This window comes from Onychomys torridus, chromosome X, assembly GCF_903995425.1.
Source record: "Onychomys torridus chromosome X, mOncTor1.1, whole genome shotgun sequence".
Taxonomy (NCBI): domain Eukaryota; kingdom Metazoa; phylum Chordata; class Mammalia; order Rodentia; family Cricetidae; genus Onychomys; species Onychomys torridus.
The window spans coordinates 23988615-24004129 of NC_050466.1; the positions used below are offsets into that span (position 1 = coordinate 23988615).

Here is a 15515-nt window from a genome sequence, read left to right on the forward strand (position 1 = left end):
GTTCACTGTAGTGAAACTCATAATATTGTACTGGATTTAAGACCACATGGATTGTGACACTGGATTTATTTCTGATTGATTTAATCCTGATTGTTTTATGAGAATACATTGGCAAGCTTTTAAGGACAAAGCATAGCAACAGCTTAAAGGGAAAGAATAATAAACTAGAATGCAAAAGCACTAACTATATCTGATGAAAAGTTACATGCTTTTCTTACTCTGGAAAATGCGGTATGAAGAAGGAACATTTCTACAAAGGCATTAAGATTATGTGATAAGATGGCCAACATTAAGTTAGTTCAAGTTCAGCTTAATTGCATTCAATTTAATACCTGTGGTATACTTTGCAACATCTTGAATTTTGCCAACTGGGTAGTTATTCTCAAAGGAGTAGAGGTTGAATGGTTTAGGAAGAAGGTTCAACTGTTTCCATATGTGATGATTAGGTGTTGTCCATCTGCCAGCAACAACATCATAATCCCTTTGCCCTAGATGCACTAATTTAGTAAGAAAATCATAGAGTCCTCCATGAAAAGCAATTATGACCTGAAAGTCAGGGTAAGTATCGTGGTAGATGTCACCATAAGGTGTATACAGGATTTCCTTTATAACCTGACCCCGACTGCTGAACACAGCTAGTGGAGTACCTGTATTATCACAGGCTACATAATATTCTTCACCACTGCTTAACTCCATGGCAATAAGGTGGCCTTGGAGATCATAATAAAGAGATGTAATCTCTGAGCTCGTGTGGTTGTACAGATGAGTGACTCTTATAGGATTGGCAAGGTCTGCATAAAAGAATTGGAGGTGTTGTCCTAGACTAGACTTACTGGCAACACGTCGCCCAAGCCCATCATAGTAATACTGTACAGTCCAGCCAGAAACCTTATTGTAGGCTTTCTGCAGCAGACCATTAGAATTATACTCAAATATATCATTTCCTCTCTGTCTCAGAAAACCATCTTCATCCATTTTATACTGAATTTCTCCTAGTCTAGTAATGCGGTCTCGGAGGTCATATCGGAGAGGTGTAAGGCGAGCACTATTCCCATGGCTTAAGAGGTTGATGTTTCCATTCAGATCATAACTGTAACGCCACTGGGTTTTGTCATTCACAGAAACAGTTTGAAGTTGCCCGTCAGCATCGTATTCATAGAAGTACCTTGTGATATTGGCATCTACTCCTACCCTTATATCACATATGACCATCCGGCCCATAGTATCATACTGAATAGTCATCCAGTAGGCAATTGCCTTCAGGATCTCATATTGGACTTCAATGACTTGTCCATTGGCACTGAAGATCTTGGTGTGCTTCATCACTGTAGTGGTAATAACCTGATTTAAATCATAATTAATTACGCTGAATTTTCCAAACTGTTCTGTTCTACCAGAAACATCAACATATCGGTATAGATCTATGGGCAAAGGGGTCTCATTGATCACAGCTTGCATGCTGGTGACACGGAAGTTGTTGTAACTGTAGTCAAACCGTGCATTTACAAGACCTTCTTCACTGAATCTGAAAATCTGACGTCCAATAAGTGGTCCTGTAAAAACCAAAATAAAAACGAGAAAAGAGCCACCTGTTAAGCCAGGAACAAACACATATTTTTTTGATTAAGTATTGTTGATACTTATATTCAAAATCATATCATTTTATAGATTTGTCACTGATGTCTGATGCCTGGGCATATCAGTGTATGTATGTGTGTGTGTTCACACACGCACGTGTGCATGTGTGCTTATGTGTGTGTTTATAATTTTAGTCATGAGACATGGAAAATATTGTATATCATAGTTACAGAACAATTTAATTATAGGGACTATTGAAGTAATAACCCATCTAGTAGCCCAGAGGGAAAAACTGATATTATGCACATGCTTTCTTGTTCTCATCATTGGCAAAATGTGTTCATTTTATTTAACCTTTGCTACAAAGTCAGATGGTCAGGTTTTCACAATGTCCAACATTCAAGTAACTGGCTTCGGGCATGTTATGAATCCAAAGGCTGAAATAAATCCCAGGGTTCTGACTTTTGTCATCATCTGAGGCTTATAGAGGTTACCCTGGCCTTGAGCTGGTTCCAGAGCTTCATGTCTTGTACATAGACCTTGGGGAAGATGCAGGGATGGATATGAACAAATAGAGGGTTAAGATAAGCACTGAAGTTGCAATTGTTTTGAAAGCTGAGAGAAAGAAATTTACTGTATGTTATTAATGAATCAGCTTTTAGGAAGATGATAACATGTTTTAAATTTAGAGTGGAGGATAGTATGAGCAGTAAACAGAAATTTGTTCAGGTAAACATGAGCACAGAGGTTAACATTTCTTTTTATGAATGTGATCATAAAATTATAAAAGAATATGGCTGATGATGTATAATAACAAACCTGTTTGCCTGTATCTGATTGTGCAGATGAATCCATCATGCATCAGGTGTATTGTCTTAATCACTCCAGAAGACTCTTCATATGTCAGTGTAACCTGAGTGGTGTCATAGAGAATCTCAGACAGTCTTGCTTGCTTTGTGTACTTGTATAAAACTCTGCGCCCAGTCCCTAGATGCAGAGTCTGTAGAAGTCGGCCATCCCGACTGTAGTCTTGGATGAAAGAAGTGCTGCTGTCTGGTGGAGTGTAGATGTTACGGTAGTAGCCCACTGAAAGCATGGTTTGTAAGCTGTGGCGCACCATGCTTGGCATGGTGACTGACAGCAGACAATCTGATTGGTCATACTCAAAGATGTAACGCCGCTGACTGTGTAAGAGAAGCATTACAGACTGAAACGAGACAAAACCAACATACTATGATTTATATCACTAACATTGAAGAGACTAAAAGAAATATGTGTTCATCCATTTAACACAAATTTATTGAGCAATTACTATGATCCAGAGACTGTGGCAGATCTTGGTGGATTCAGTAGCACACAATAATGCTATCTGCCTTCATGGTATTTGCAGTAACCAAGCAATTATAATACAGTATGAAATGAGTTAAGACACAGGATGTACAAAGTACTTCTGGAAAGTGGAGGTAGAACAGTTATCCCAGACTTATGAGGCCAGAGTAAATTTCCTAGGGACAGACCATTCAAGTTGAGACATAAATGATGACTAAAGCTTGGCCAGGTAAAGACAGGGATGTAGTGGGTAGCCATTCCAGCATTGGCCTGGAAGTTCCAACCCCCATTGAGGCTTCGGTAATGGTCACGCCCACAAGGCGGGGCAGAGGAGGAAGCGGAAGACCCAGGATCAAGAGGAGGTCTCATTTGCTTCTGGGACCCTGGACGCTGGGGGTAGACCGAGCAGAGTTCTCCAGAGAACACCACCGGACTGGGCCACACCTTTGCCAGACCCTACAACCTATCCCTTCATTTGTAAGTTACCCCACAAAATAAACCTCCCTTTTAACTACGTGGAGTGGCCTTAATAATTTCACCAATACAGGCAGATGTATCATTCAGAAGGAAAGAGTACTTCTGGAAAAGGGTACAGTGTTAGGAGGGGCTGAGTATTAAGGAAGCCTATGAAAATGGCCATTTTCCCATAGAATGGGAGGAATTCTGTGTGGCCAGAACATGTGTGGTTTGGGGGTAGTGATAGTGAATGGTAAAAATGCAGCTGAATTTAGAACATGCTGCGAATTTTTGAGGCATTTGCACTTAAGCCTATTTGCAGTAGGGGAGCCATTGTAAAGTTTAAAGCAAGTTGAAGGACACACTTGAGAAGGTGGGAGAAACAGTGAGGTTGATATTTTAGAAAGGTCACTGCTACTTCTATGTGGAGATGGATTGGACGGAGGTAAAGTGAGGACAGAGTATATCAGGAATTAACTCTGAGCCACCAAAATGTATTGATTATATACAGTTGACGTCTTCCTGAAAAGATACACATTGAATATTGTGATACATGCTTTGTAATATATTTGTCATGTTTCAATCTGATTCATGTTTAAATATTAAGGGAGCAAGGCATTAAAAGTGAACAACTCTCTGGTTATGTACACCTCCAACACACAATGGATTTGTAATTTATGCTCACTTATTTGTCATAGTATAACACCTTATCTATAATAAATATACATATTAATAAACATTGGTTGATATTGTTATAATTTTAAATAGAAACATAAGCCAGGTCTGATGGCACAGGCCTGTAATCCAGGCTACTCAGGAGGCAGAGGGCAGAAGGTCAGAAGGTCAAGGCTTACCTGGGATACAGAGTGAGTTTACAGCCAGCCTAAGCTACTTAAAAGGCTCTGTTCTCAAAATTTTTTTTTTTTTCTTGAGACAGGTTTCTCTGTGTAGCTTTCTTTGCACCTTTCCTGGAACTCACTCTGTAGCCCAGGCTGGCCTCGAATTCACAGAGATCTTCCTAGCTCTGCCTCCCAAGTGCTGGGATTAAAGGCAAATAAATTACTTTTAACAGCCTGAGAACATGCCTAGCACATATGAGGTTGTAAATTGAATCCCCAGTACCACAGAATAAAAAAATCAGCATCAATTTACAAAAACATACAAAAGCACTATTTTCAGGAAAACTCTAATTCACTGGCAGTTAAAATTCATTTTAAGAAAGAATTTATTTCATTTGTTTGTGTGTGGTGTGTGTGCATGTATGTATGTGGGCTTATACATCTGTCTATACACTTGTATGGGCCAGAGGATGTTGGGTATCCTATTCTATAACCCTCTGTCCTATTCTCCGGAGAAGTTGCCTTTCAATGAATCTGGAGCTATCTTGGTGGTCAGCCCCAACAACCCTCCTGCCTCTGTCCCCTACAGCATCCGAGTTAAAGGCAAATGTGCAGCTATGCATGCATAGCTTTCTATGTCCTTATGCTTGTGTGGCAAACACTTTCAAACAAAAGTGTATACACTTTTATGCTACATCCTTAGTGCTTCAACTCTTTCTTTTAATAAAGATAAAAATGATTCATCCCAGGCACTCTAATAAAACTCTTTAAGGGCATTCAACTCTCTTGAGAATTACCTTACCAAACAAAAATATTAAGCTTAACTTCTGAACTTTATGCTGTGAAAACATAGGCATCTTTTCATTTTCTACATGCAAATCACACAAGTAAGTACGAATGTTAATTTCTTAAGCATCTACAACATGAATTTAAAAAAATGACAGAATGATGATATAATGTTTCACGTGTGTTTTGCAATGGCACATCTTATATTTCTTATACTAATTCTGGGAATTAGTGATTTCTCAGTTCCATGTCAATGCCACGAAGTCAGTGGTGATTTGATCATTTAGTCGTCATTTCTTTTCTACCAACGTTATGCATGGAGATTCAGGAGCAGATGCACAAATCCTGTCAAACGGAATACCTGCAGCTTGCCACATCTTGGAGTTCTATCATGGTGATCTACAAACCCTCCTGAATAAAAGGCACAATCCTGTGCAGGCCTGGGGTCATGAAGAGAGGCCCGCTCTCCTCCATCAATGCAAAACTCCATAGAACCGGAAGGAATTGTTCCTATGAATGGAACAGCAGGTGGTAGAACATTGAGGTGGGTGGGTAGATGCAGTAATTGGTGAAAATACCTTTGTATTATTTCCACTCCGAAAGTCTGATTTTCCAGCTCCTTTCCACTCTCTCCTGTCAGTTTGCCAAGAACAAATGACATCTGTCACTTGTGGTGTGGGCCAGGGACAATCACCATATGGCTGCCACACATTATCCAGTACCACCCTGTCTATTCCAGTCACTGTAGTAGCTTTGCCAAAAACTTACACTGTGTTGCTATTGTATTCTTTCATCTGTTTGCTTCCTCTAGTCTACAGCAAACCAGTGCGTGAACCCTGTGCCTCTATCGTGCTGACTCTCAGCTGCTTCCAAAGCCTCCTACCCCCCAAGTCTGCTTTAAAACTTCCTGCTAATGGCAAAGAACGTGGAAGACATGATTGGAAATCTCCTGAATGCAATTGTTTTGTTGTCACAATACTATTTAGCCCTATTTGGCTGCTTTTTCACTCTGGATTGGTATTATTATCATCAGTTTGTTCCAAAACAATGCTTATGAGTCTATCCAATGTCCACTGTGCTACTGCCGGATAAAAAGCCATTCCTTATTAGTCCGAATAATAGAGTGGGAAGCTTGTGTTCTTTTAATAGATTATTATACTGTAAAAGAAATCTTTGTGAAGGAAAACAAAGGAGAACAGTCATGGCTGTGTACTTAATTGAAAAAGCCTAAAATGAAAGTAGAAATTTGAAAAGGTACAGTATTCACATGACCACCAGATGGCAGTGTGGGGCTACCTGGGAACGCAAGCCAAAGATTGCATTCTGTCTCTGCAGAGAGCCTTTGAGAACAACCCCAAATAGGCAATTTTGTGTAAATGTGTAAAACTAAACCATCTTATTAAATTATTATAAAATATATTTAAGTGCATTTAAAAATGGAGCTTGTAAGAGTGATTTTTAAGAAACTGAAAGATTTACATTATATATAATAAAACTTAGCTGCACAGGTCTTCAAAATACAATTAACTTAGAGATGTGTCATAAATCTAGGCATAAAATTAATGACCACATACAGAAAAACTAAGAAATAATAATTGATTTTCTTAATAGAGAAGAGACTATTTAAGCAACCACAGCCATTAGCCAAATAATTATTTTTCTCCTAATGAGTACAAAATGATATGTTTAACTTTCACCTACTCTAGAGAAAGCCAAACTATTTTTTTTTTTTTACAAAATCATTGCCTGCCAAGGCAAAAAAAAGTATGATGCTGATTTTCAATATATATCACGGTGTCAGCCTGGCAAGAGGCTTTGCAGACATAATGCCAGAATATTTTGGGGGTAAAAAAATAGATTTTAAAGTTTGATCATTCTTACTACATACTACAAGAAGTAATACCATCATCCCTGCCCTTATCCTGTCTCATTGAAAGAATGTGGTAGCAAATTCCATGTTAAAATACAGGATTAGAAAGACGAAAAGGAATCCCAGAACAGCAAGCCCCTGAAAAAGTACATAAAAATCCAACTATCTTTTTTTAGTCTTCTTTGAATCTCAGTTTCAAAGATGCTTTTATTTTCTCCTTTCCTCTTTTCCTTTTCATTGTTCCTGTTTTGATTTACCATCAAGTTGAAGTAAGTGATAGCTATTTTCAACTATCTACTTTTTAAGATTAAGTTATTTCATTAAGTCCTGCATTTATTCAGTGAATTAGTTGTTTATCACTGGAGATAATAATATACTAAAATCAATTTCAGAATGAATTAGGAAGTTCTGGCAATCATATAGATTATTATGATCAGAAGTCTTAGGAATGTTACCATTTTGTAAGTAAGAAACCATTCTGTAATTATGTATTTTGTAGGTTTGGACTTTCGTACTTTAGGATTGCTTAAACAAGTGGTGATCCTTCAATTTAAAGAATAAGTTACACAGGAAATAAAGGCACAATAACTAAAAGGCTTGTTTCACTGCTCAGTAAACAATGCAAAGTCATTGAAGTTCTCTTAACATATTATTCTAGATGAGGAATACACCACTTACATGAGGTGGGTTTTTTGTTCCCTTTTTGACTGTTTTTGAGAAAGGGTCACAGGGGCCTTGAATTTGTGATTCCCTTTGCCTCTACCTCATTAGGGATGGGAATACGGACGAGTACCTACTCCCATGCTGCATTTTTTGTTGTTGTTTTGTTGAAAGGAACTGTTGTCCACTAAATATTTTATTTTATAGAAAGAGAACTGATATAAAATTTGTTTTATGTGATTCCAGAAGTAAATTGGATGAAATAAATTGTTATTTTGAAAAAGAGAGGCCACATCTCACTGGTATTAGAGAAAACTCTGTGTGTGATGCTGAATTTTAAGTTTTCAAAAGATGCTTTTGCTGTTATATAGACAGCATCACAGGAAGAATCTTAGGAGGCCTAGATGTTACTGTCTTCAGGCAATTAGCTCAGATTGTCACACTCTGGTGCTCTGGAGGCTATAGCCCTCTATGCCCCTAAGGACTGTTGGCTACTTCTCAAGTCACAGAGGCGCTGCGGAAGGAAAACTGTTAAGTCAGTGGCATACTTTTAAAAAATATACATATACATCTCTTAAAATGTACATATATAGCCAAGTTATCAGTAAATACCTTCTGAAACACTTTTACTATGCTACCAAGTATTTGGATTCAATTAATGTTTGAGTGCATTAGACACTCTGTAGACCTTAGCCACAGGATTTTCCATGTCATTCTTTGTTGAAATTCAAAAGAAGAAAGATTTGCTCCATGAGATGCAGATTTCCCCTGTGTAGGATACAGATTACACATTCCAGAAGCTTTCCCAGAAGTGAAGGACCCAGAGGGGATATATCAGAGGACTACCTCTTACTTTTGCTCCCAAGCAAACCATACTTTGTCTCTTAGCTATTCCTGACATGGGAGGTTCTTGAGCAAGTGACTCTGGGAAGTAGTAAACTGGTTGTCCAACAGCATGGAGCTAAACTTTGAGAGTTGGATCAGAAGCTGCTAAATTGTTCCCTTTCCATCACGTGTGCTGTAAACTCTCGAGTCCCTCTAAGAGATCCTGTGGGTAACCTTGCAACCGATTACCTTTGAGTTTTTCTGGGGAAAGTGTCCTTTAATTTTCCTAGGAATGAATTCAGGAATGACAAGTTCATTTGAAATGACTTCATTTGGAAGAAAAGACTTCTTAGGAGGAGATCAGACATGGCAATGGCAGATCAAGGTTAATTGTTCTTATTGTCTACTGTTAACGATCTGAACAGAAACCATTCTGCTGCGGAGGGGCTAATGTTTCACCAATGGTTCCTGTGGTGGGATTAGAATCCTTCTATTCCAGACAGAGGGTACAGGCTCCCATTGTGGATGCTGTTGGAGGCTTAGTACCCACAAAAGACTATTACCAATTAATACTCTCTGCCACTGTTCCTTCAGGCTAATTATTTTTGAGAACTAGTCCGCAAATGTGTACAATGAAAATTTCACTGGCTAGGCAAAAAAAAAAAAAAAAAAAAAAAAAAAAATCCGTTTTGTTGAGCAAGAGGCCTTTTACCAGAACTGAGATACATTAACACAGTGTTGGAATTTACTAGCTATTTTCTCTCAGTATGAGCTTTCATAATAATACAGATACCTTTTCAAGGGGATGAACAAATATGCTCAAATGAGTAGAAAGCTAAGCCATTATCCTGACTTCAGTTTGAAAAAGTACTTGGCAGAGGGTTGGAATGGGGATGTTTTCAGTTGAAAAACAGCCTATCCTTATAGGTTCATGGTGGATTTTTGTTATTTATACAATGAGAACACAGACTTTTCTCCTGTGGGTCCTCATAAAGTTGGTTACTTTGGGCCACTTTCAATATTCTTATTCATTTACCCTTCCACATACTTACTTTTTCTAAGTAGGTATAGCTCCAAATTTTCCCATCAGCCCAAGTTCTTGAGATTATTTTCCCACTCTGGTCATATTCCATCTTTTCATTCCAGGTTCCTCTTTGAATAAATGTGACTAATCCTGAAGGTGAATATGTGATGTTCACTTCATTATATCTGCTTACAGGAGACCACAGAATAGGTCGCCCAGTTTGGTCATAAAGAATTCGAAGGGTAAATTTTCGATGGTCATCATAGATTTTTCCCGTGCGGGTCATATGATCAAAATCAATGGAGAGTAGGTTTCTGTTATGGGCCTACAAAAAGAAAGATGAAATACAGTTTATGAGCTGCCTTGATTCTTAATCTAGTGCATTCACAATTCTGAAGCTTTTCTGGATTCTCCAGTGATGGAGACTTCCTCACCTCAGATTCCTCATGGTTATCATTGGTTCCTCACCAGAGTGTTCTGGAGGGACAAAGCTATGTTTTATTTCCTCGGAAAGTACCTGATATAATCTTGGCCTTCATCATATGGCTGATGATTGTCTTTGTTCAAATAAAGACTCAAGTGTGCCACCATAGTTTTTAATAATGACATACTCTTATTTTCTGTGAGTTAGATATTAGTTAGAATGGGGCTTCCTGGCTTGTTTCACATTTCTTAACTAATCAAATGGCTAGAAAATCCGGAGTTACAATTCAGCAAAAAAAGAACACAATGATCTCCATTAGACTTAGGAAGGGTTTGCCGCTTTGGATTTTCATGTTTATCTGGATTCAGTGAACTTCACATCATAAGGGAACTCAGAGTATCTGGTGAGGGAACCACACACAACCACATTTCCCAGTGAGGCTTGCAGGTAAACATGGTGGCATTGATGGCAAGTATAGTACTGCTTTACCAGTTAAAGAAAGAGAAATTTGGATTCAAGTTCAAAAACGACTGCAGTTTGGCTTAGTTCTAGTCACAGGCATCTGCTGGTATTCTCTGCAGGCACCTTGAAACCTTACAGTTGACTCTGAGTCAACTCCATTCCAGGGACCCTGACTAGAACTTTATCAGTGACAACACTCAGTGGTGCTTGGCTTTGATGACATCCAGCTAGGTCCACCTGAGAGATCCAGATAATGAAATGATTTACTAAAACAATTCAAACTAAGCAAAATGACTTAGTGGCTTTTCAAAGCATCTGGACAAGTGACCCACATTTCCACTTTTCATGCAGGAATGTCAGGTTTGGCAGACCCACAAAACTTCTGCTATGACTTGCTGATTATGGCACAATCACTCAGAAAACAAAGCACTGAAACTTTCTGTGTGTGCGTTCCAGGAGAAAGTAGCTCTTGGTTTTAATCATTAAGAGAGTTTAGTCCGTGAAGAAAAGGTGAACTTTCAAAGAAGGGTGGGTAGAACTTGGGGAAGAGCTTTTAAAATTGACTTAATTTTAGTTTTGTGTGATTAACTTTGAGTTTTAGTAGGTCTTTTGTTTTATTATAAATATAACTTTATTTTGATCTAATTTACCATATGAAGTTGAAAATGCTGGAGTCACATGTACTCTTCACCCAACTTTCAGAGGAAATGCTATGATTTGGGTGGAGAAGGTCCAAGTGTGTCTGGGAGAATTGAAGTCAGAACAAAAAGGGAAAGAGTCTGAGAAGTGTAAGTAATAATAAATGGGAGTCAAGAGATTCAGTTACAGGGTTAGATAACAGTCAGTTTTTCCTACCTGGCTCCTAATTTTACTATCTGTGAAATGGAAGTGATATTATCACTTTTTATAACAGAGTTTTGCTAAAATGTAAGTGAGTTCACATATACAGGCTCTTGGGAAACTGTAAAATATCAGTAATCACTATTTTAAAAATACATACTACGATGATCACTTTACTCATTTTATTTAGGCCTGTGAATAGGCCCATGTGTCAAATGCCAAAGGAGTTTCAGCTTGGTGTAAAAACCTTTATATGGGCAAGAATTGTCAGCAAGAGCCTGTGCAGAATGTTAAATTACAGGTTAATGAGATATGAGTAAAAATAAAAAGAAAACAATAAGAATTCTTCATTAGACTAAACTGATCCATTAGTTCTTTCACCTAAACTTTGCTAACTTTAAAATTGTTTTTTAGATTTATTTACTTTATGTGTATGAATGTGAACTACCTGAATGTCTGAGAGTTCTAGATAGTTATGACTCACCAGTTGAGTGTTGAGAAACGATCTCAGGTCCCCTGCAAGAGGAGTATGTTTTCTTAACTATTGAGCCATTTGTTCAGCCCTATGTTAACATTTGACTTTGGTGGTCAAGAATCTCTTTACCTAATATTTATGAATCATGCCCCCACAAAAATTTTATAAACATATACATGGACACTGGAATATAATCTTAGTTGGCTACCACACCCCATTGACACCCAAACATGAAATTTCTATGGGTTCTCACAAACAAAAGTTTCAATTTCAGATAGACTTTTTCTGTTAGTGGCCTGGATGACTATGAAGTGCCCACTCTCATATCAGAATCGTATCTTCCTTTCGCAGTAACGTGATATACTTTGTTTCTCAAAAATTATCAGCTCCATCTGTATTCCCTGAGTATATTTGGTTTCAAAGTTTCCCTCCATTGGAAAATACAGAAACCATCTAGAACTCTCAGACACTCAGGTAGTTCACATTCATACACATAAAGTAAATAAATCTAAAAAACAATTTTAAAGTTGGCAAAGTTTAGGTGAAAGAACTAATGGATCAGTTTAGTCTAATGAAGAATGAAAATGAGATTTCACCATCGAAGGAGAATTTCCATTAATACTTTACTGCATTTCTTCCCATTTATCTTTCTCTGGGGGCCATAATTTTTCATATATATAAATAAAATTTGGATAGTGGTTAGCCTTGTGTCCTCCTTTTTCCACCAATGTTTTATTGCCACCATTCCCACATTAATGTGTATTCTTGAAATATGGCTTTTAATGGTTGCATAATATTTTACTACATGATAAATATTTGTGTTTTCATTCTCTCATAGTTGGAACTTAGCATTCTTGTTTTCATTTTCTCTTGTGCCTTATGCTTTGCTGAACAATTTCGTACATAAATATTTCTACAATGTAGGTCTTTTTTTTTTTTTTTGAGCTGAGGATTGAACCCAGGGTCTTGCACTTGCTAGGCAAGCTCTTTACCACTGAGCTAAGTCCCCAACCCCAATGTAGGTCTTTATAGGTAAAATTTTTGTATTGAATGACAAGAATGTATTAAAAGACTCCAGATGTGATCTGGGAGATTGCTGGATTGTGCACAAGACTGTACAAAATTCGTATCCCACTTGATTAAAAGAGCCAATCTCATTCTATCCTTAGTAACAATAGTAGTAAAGTTTTTCAAATATGAGAGTGACAAAATGGCACTTTACTGTGAAGTTTGTATTAATTCAGTTGGTAATGGGCATGAGGTTGAACTTTTTAAAAGAATTATTGACCACTTGTATGTCTTCCATGGATCATCTGTTCATATTTGCCAATTTTTCTACAGAATGTGGAAATTGGTCTTTGAAAACATGCTTTGGTCTCAGTTTCATCATCTCTCAGTCAAGGCTAATAACATTTGCCCTTAATTTTAAACTTCTGCAAAAAGGGACCCAAATGTTACATGCCATGAATTCTATCCAGAAGCCCAAATGACTATCATTATTTTGTAATACTCAAATTATTTTGTAAAGGTTTTCTTCATTTCAGAGGGTAGGTATAATTAAATTACTGTAGGGGCAGATTTGGGACAAGAGTTTTTTAAACTGTCTGCAGTAAATGTGTGCAGTGTTGTATTGCAAAAATATACACTAGCCTGCTGTGACTACCTAAAAGCACATTGTCCCTGTCTTGTGATACCCAGTGCTTGGAAATCTACAGGAAACCAGGTGTTCTTTCTTCAACTACCTTTCCTGTGGTTTTATAGACACATATCTTCAACTGTAATACCGTTTACTTACAACAGCTGCAAGATACCCTTGTACTGCCAGAGAGAGTTGTAACTTACAATTTATGTTATAATGATAGTTAAAAAGTCAGAGTAATGAACGAGTTTCAGTTCAACTAAATTTGTGGTTTTATTACTTGAAGCTTACTCCACAAGTAATGATCAGTGTTGAAAATACACCATGAGGTCGATTGGACGACTCTGTCTAATACCTTTTCCATGCCTGCTGGGATTTCTGCAACAGTGCTCTGTTTCAGAATAATGCACCCCGATATTCCAATGCTGCTGTAGCCATGCCCCTGAAACACTAGTTTCAAAGTTGAGTTTGGAAGTTAAAATAAAGTTCAGCAAAGGCTGAAAGGGATGATGGAATCAAAGATGCCGTAAGTTTCCCCTACTCATGCTCTGTGGAAACCACACATAAGGAAGCTGTGAGGAACTCATGTGCTGCCAGCCTCTTAGGTAGGCATCTGAACTAGGCTGAATGCCACTGACTGCTCAGATCATGGGTAAGGTTGGAACAATCCATATTCATATATATGCTTGCTCTTCTCTATGACAACAGCTCTTGATCTAAGCATGGGCCAGTGATTCTTATGACTATTATATTTCCAAACAATTTATACTGATTATTCCCTTGGAAAAGAGAGGGCAAGAATAGTCCCAAGTTATAAAGGATACCTTTTGGACAGTTGAACACTGACTGAGACCTCTGAATTAGGCCACTGTTGAGCAGTATTTTGTGGTAAGAAAGATGGGCATGCTTAATTTTATAGATAGAGGAAGATATGCATAAGTTCCCCTGGTCTCCATCAGGGCTTTCTTTCCCCAGCTATACTAAGAAGGAGGGCTTGTTTTTTTGTTTACAGTCGAGCCAGAAAGGAAAGAAGGGAGAACGCAAAAAGTGAAAGTGCCTAAGAAGGGTATGGGTGTGCAGAACTGCAGGAGGAGGGGCTCCAGAGGCAACTGTCCTTGCTTCTTAAGAGTGGGTCTTAATTAGTTAAGAGAAAACCTTCCCTCCACCCTTTATATGCAACTGATTCAGATAGTAGGATAATGCTATACTAGACTGATCTATGGACAATTGGAGATATTTAATAGCTGTCTTCTACACAAAATGAAATCTGCTTTAACTCATCACACACACACACACACACACACACACACACACACACACACACACACACCAGAGTTACAATCATGGCAGTTATTTTTCTTCCCTCTATAAGGAAAAGGCTGTCAAGGAGACTAGCATTTCAGGTCATAATACAACCTAATTACCTGCTAAATTTTGCTGAAGACAGAAGGTGAATAAGTGACAGGCCAAACAGCATCAACACTGGGAAAATGTACCACATTGCATTTTTATGAAGTCACAAGAATGGGCAGAAATTCACAGCTGATTTTGGAAGTAGCATACACTATTCTACTGTCACTAGTTTTGAGGTGATTAATATTGGACTCTTAAAGATCAATCAGTACATTAATTCAACAGATTTTTATATTTTCTTCGTATCTCTAGTTTAACAATCAAAAGGTTCCCTAGGGCTGCTTTCTTTTTAGAGTTGCCTATAAATGAAAGAATATGTCTTCAGTGTTAGTACTAGCATAGCCTGGGATAGCCATTACAATCCCCTTTTCTTTCTTTCTTTTCTTTTCTTCATTTTTGTTCCCAAGATACTCTCTTTGTCTTGCCATTCCACAAAACCTTAGTGCTAGAAGAGAACTTAGGAGATGCTCACATATATGGAGCCAGTCATCCTGGCTTCAAATTCTAAAACCACCACTTAGTAACTATGCAAGCTCTATTTTTTATGTGTGAAATGGAAATAACCAAACCCCGACCTGATGAGATGTTATGAACAGTGAATAAGTTAATATATGGAGATATACCTAGAAAGGCCCCCTCAAATGCTATTGTCATTATGGTTAATGGTAATATTGCTGCTACTAAAAGAGATTGCACAGTGCATATGACTCATTTAGAGATGGTAAACTGCCAAATCATGGCATACCAGTATTTTTCTCAAATCTCTCTTATTCTTCTCACCTGAACTTAATCATATCATTGAAATTGTACCGATTTACTCTATATTGACTTGTTCTTATTTACGGACTTTCTTGTTCATTAGTTAGTTCATCTGTGTAGTCTTCTAACACATATT

At 37.8% G+C, this 15515-nt stretch overlaps 1 protein-coding gene across 1 annotated transcript in view; it reads right to left on the reverse strand.

Annotated features, from left to right (window-relative positions):
* Nucleotides 1-15515, reverse strand: part of Tenm1 (teneurin transmembrane protein 1) — an 811545-nt gene that overhangs the window by 6534 nt on the left and 789496 nt on the right. Inside the window, exons 31-33 of the mRNA XM_036174144.1 lie at nucleotides 9396-9692; nucleotides 2398-2785; nucleotides 333-1553 (exon numbers count right to left, since the gene is read on the reverse strand). Coding sequence (XP_036030037.1) covers nucleotides 333-1553; nucleotides 2398-2785; nucleotides 9396-9692 — 1906 coding nt within the window. The remainder of the gene's footprint in view (nucleotides 1-332; nucleotides 1554-2397; nucleotides 2786-9395; nucleotides 9693-15515) is intronic.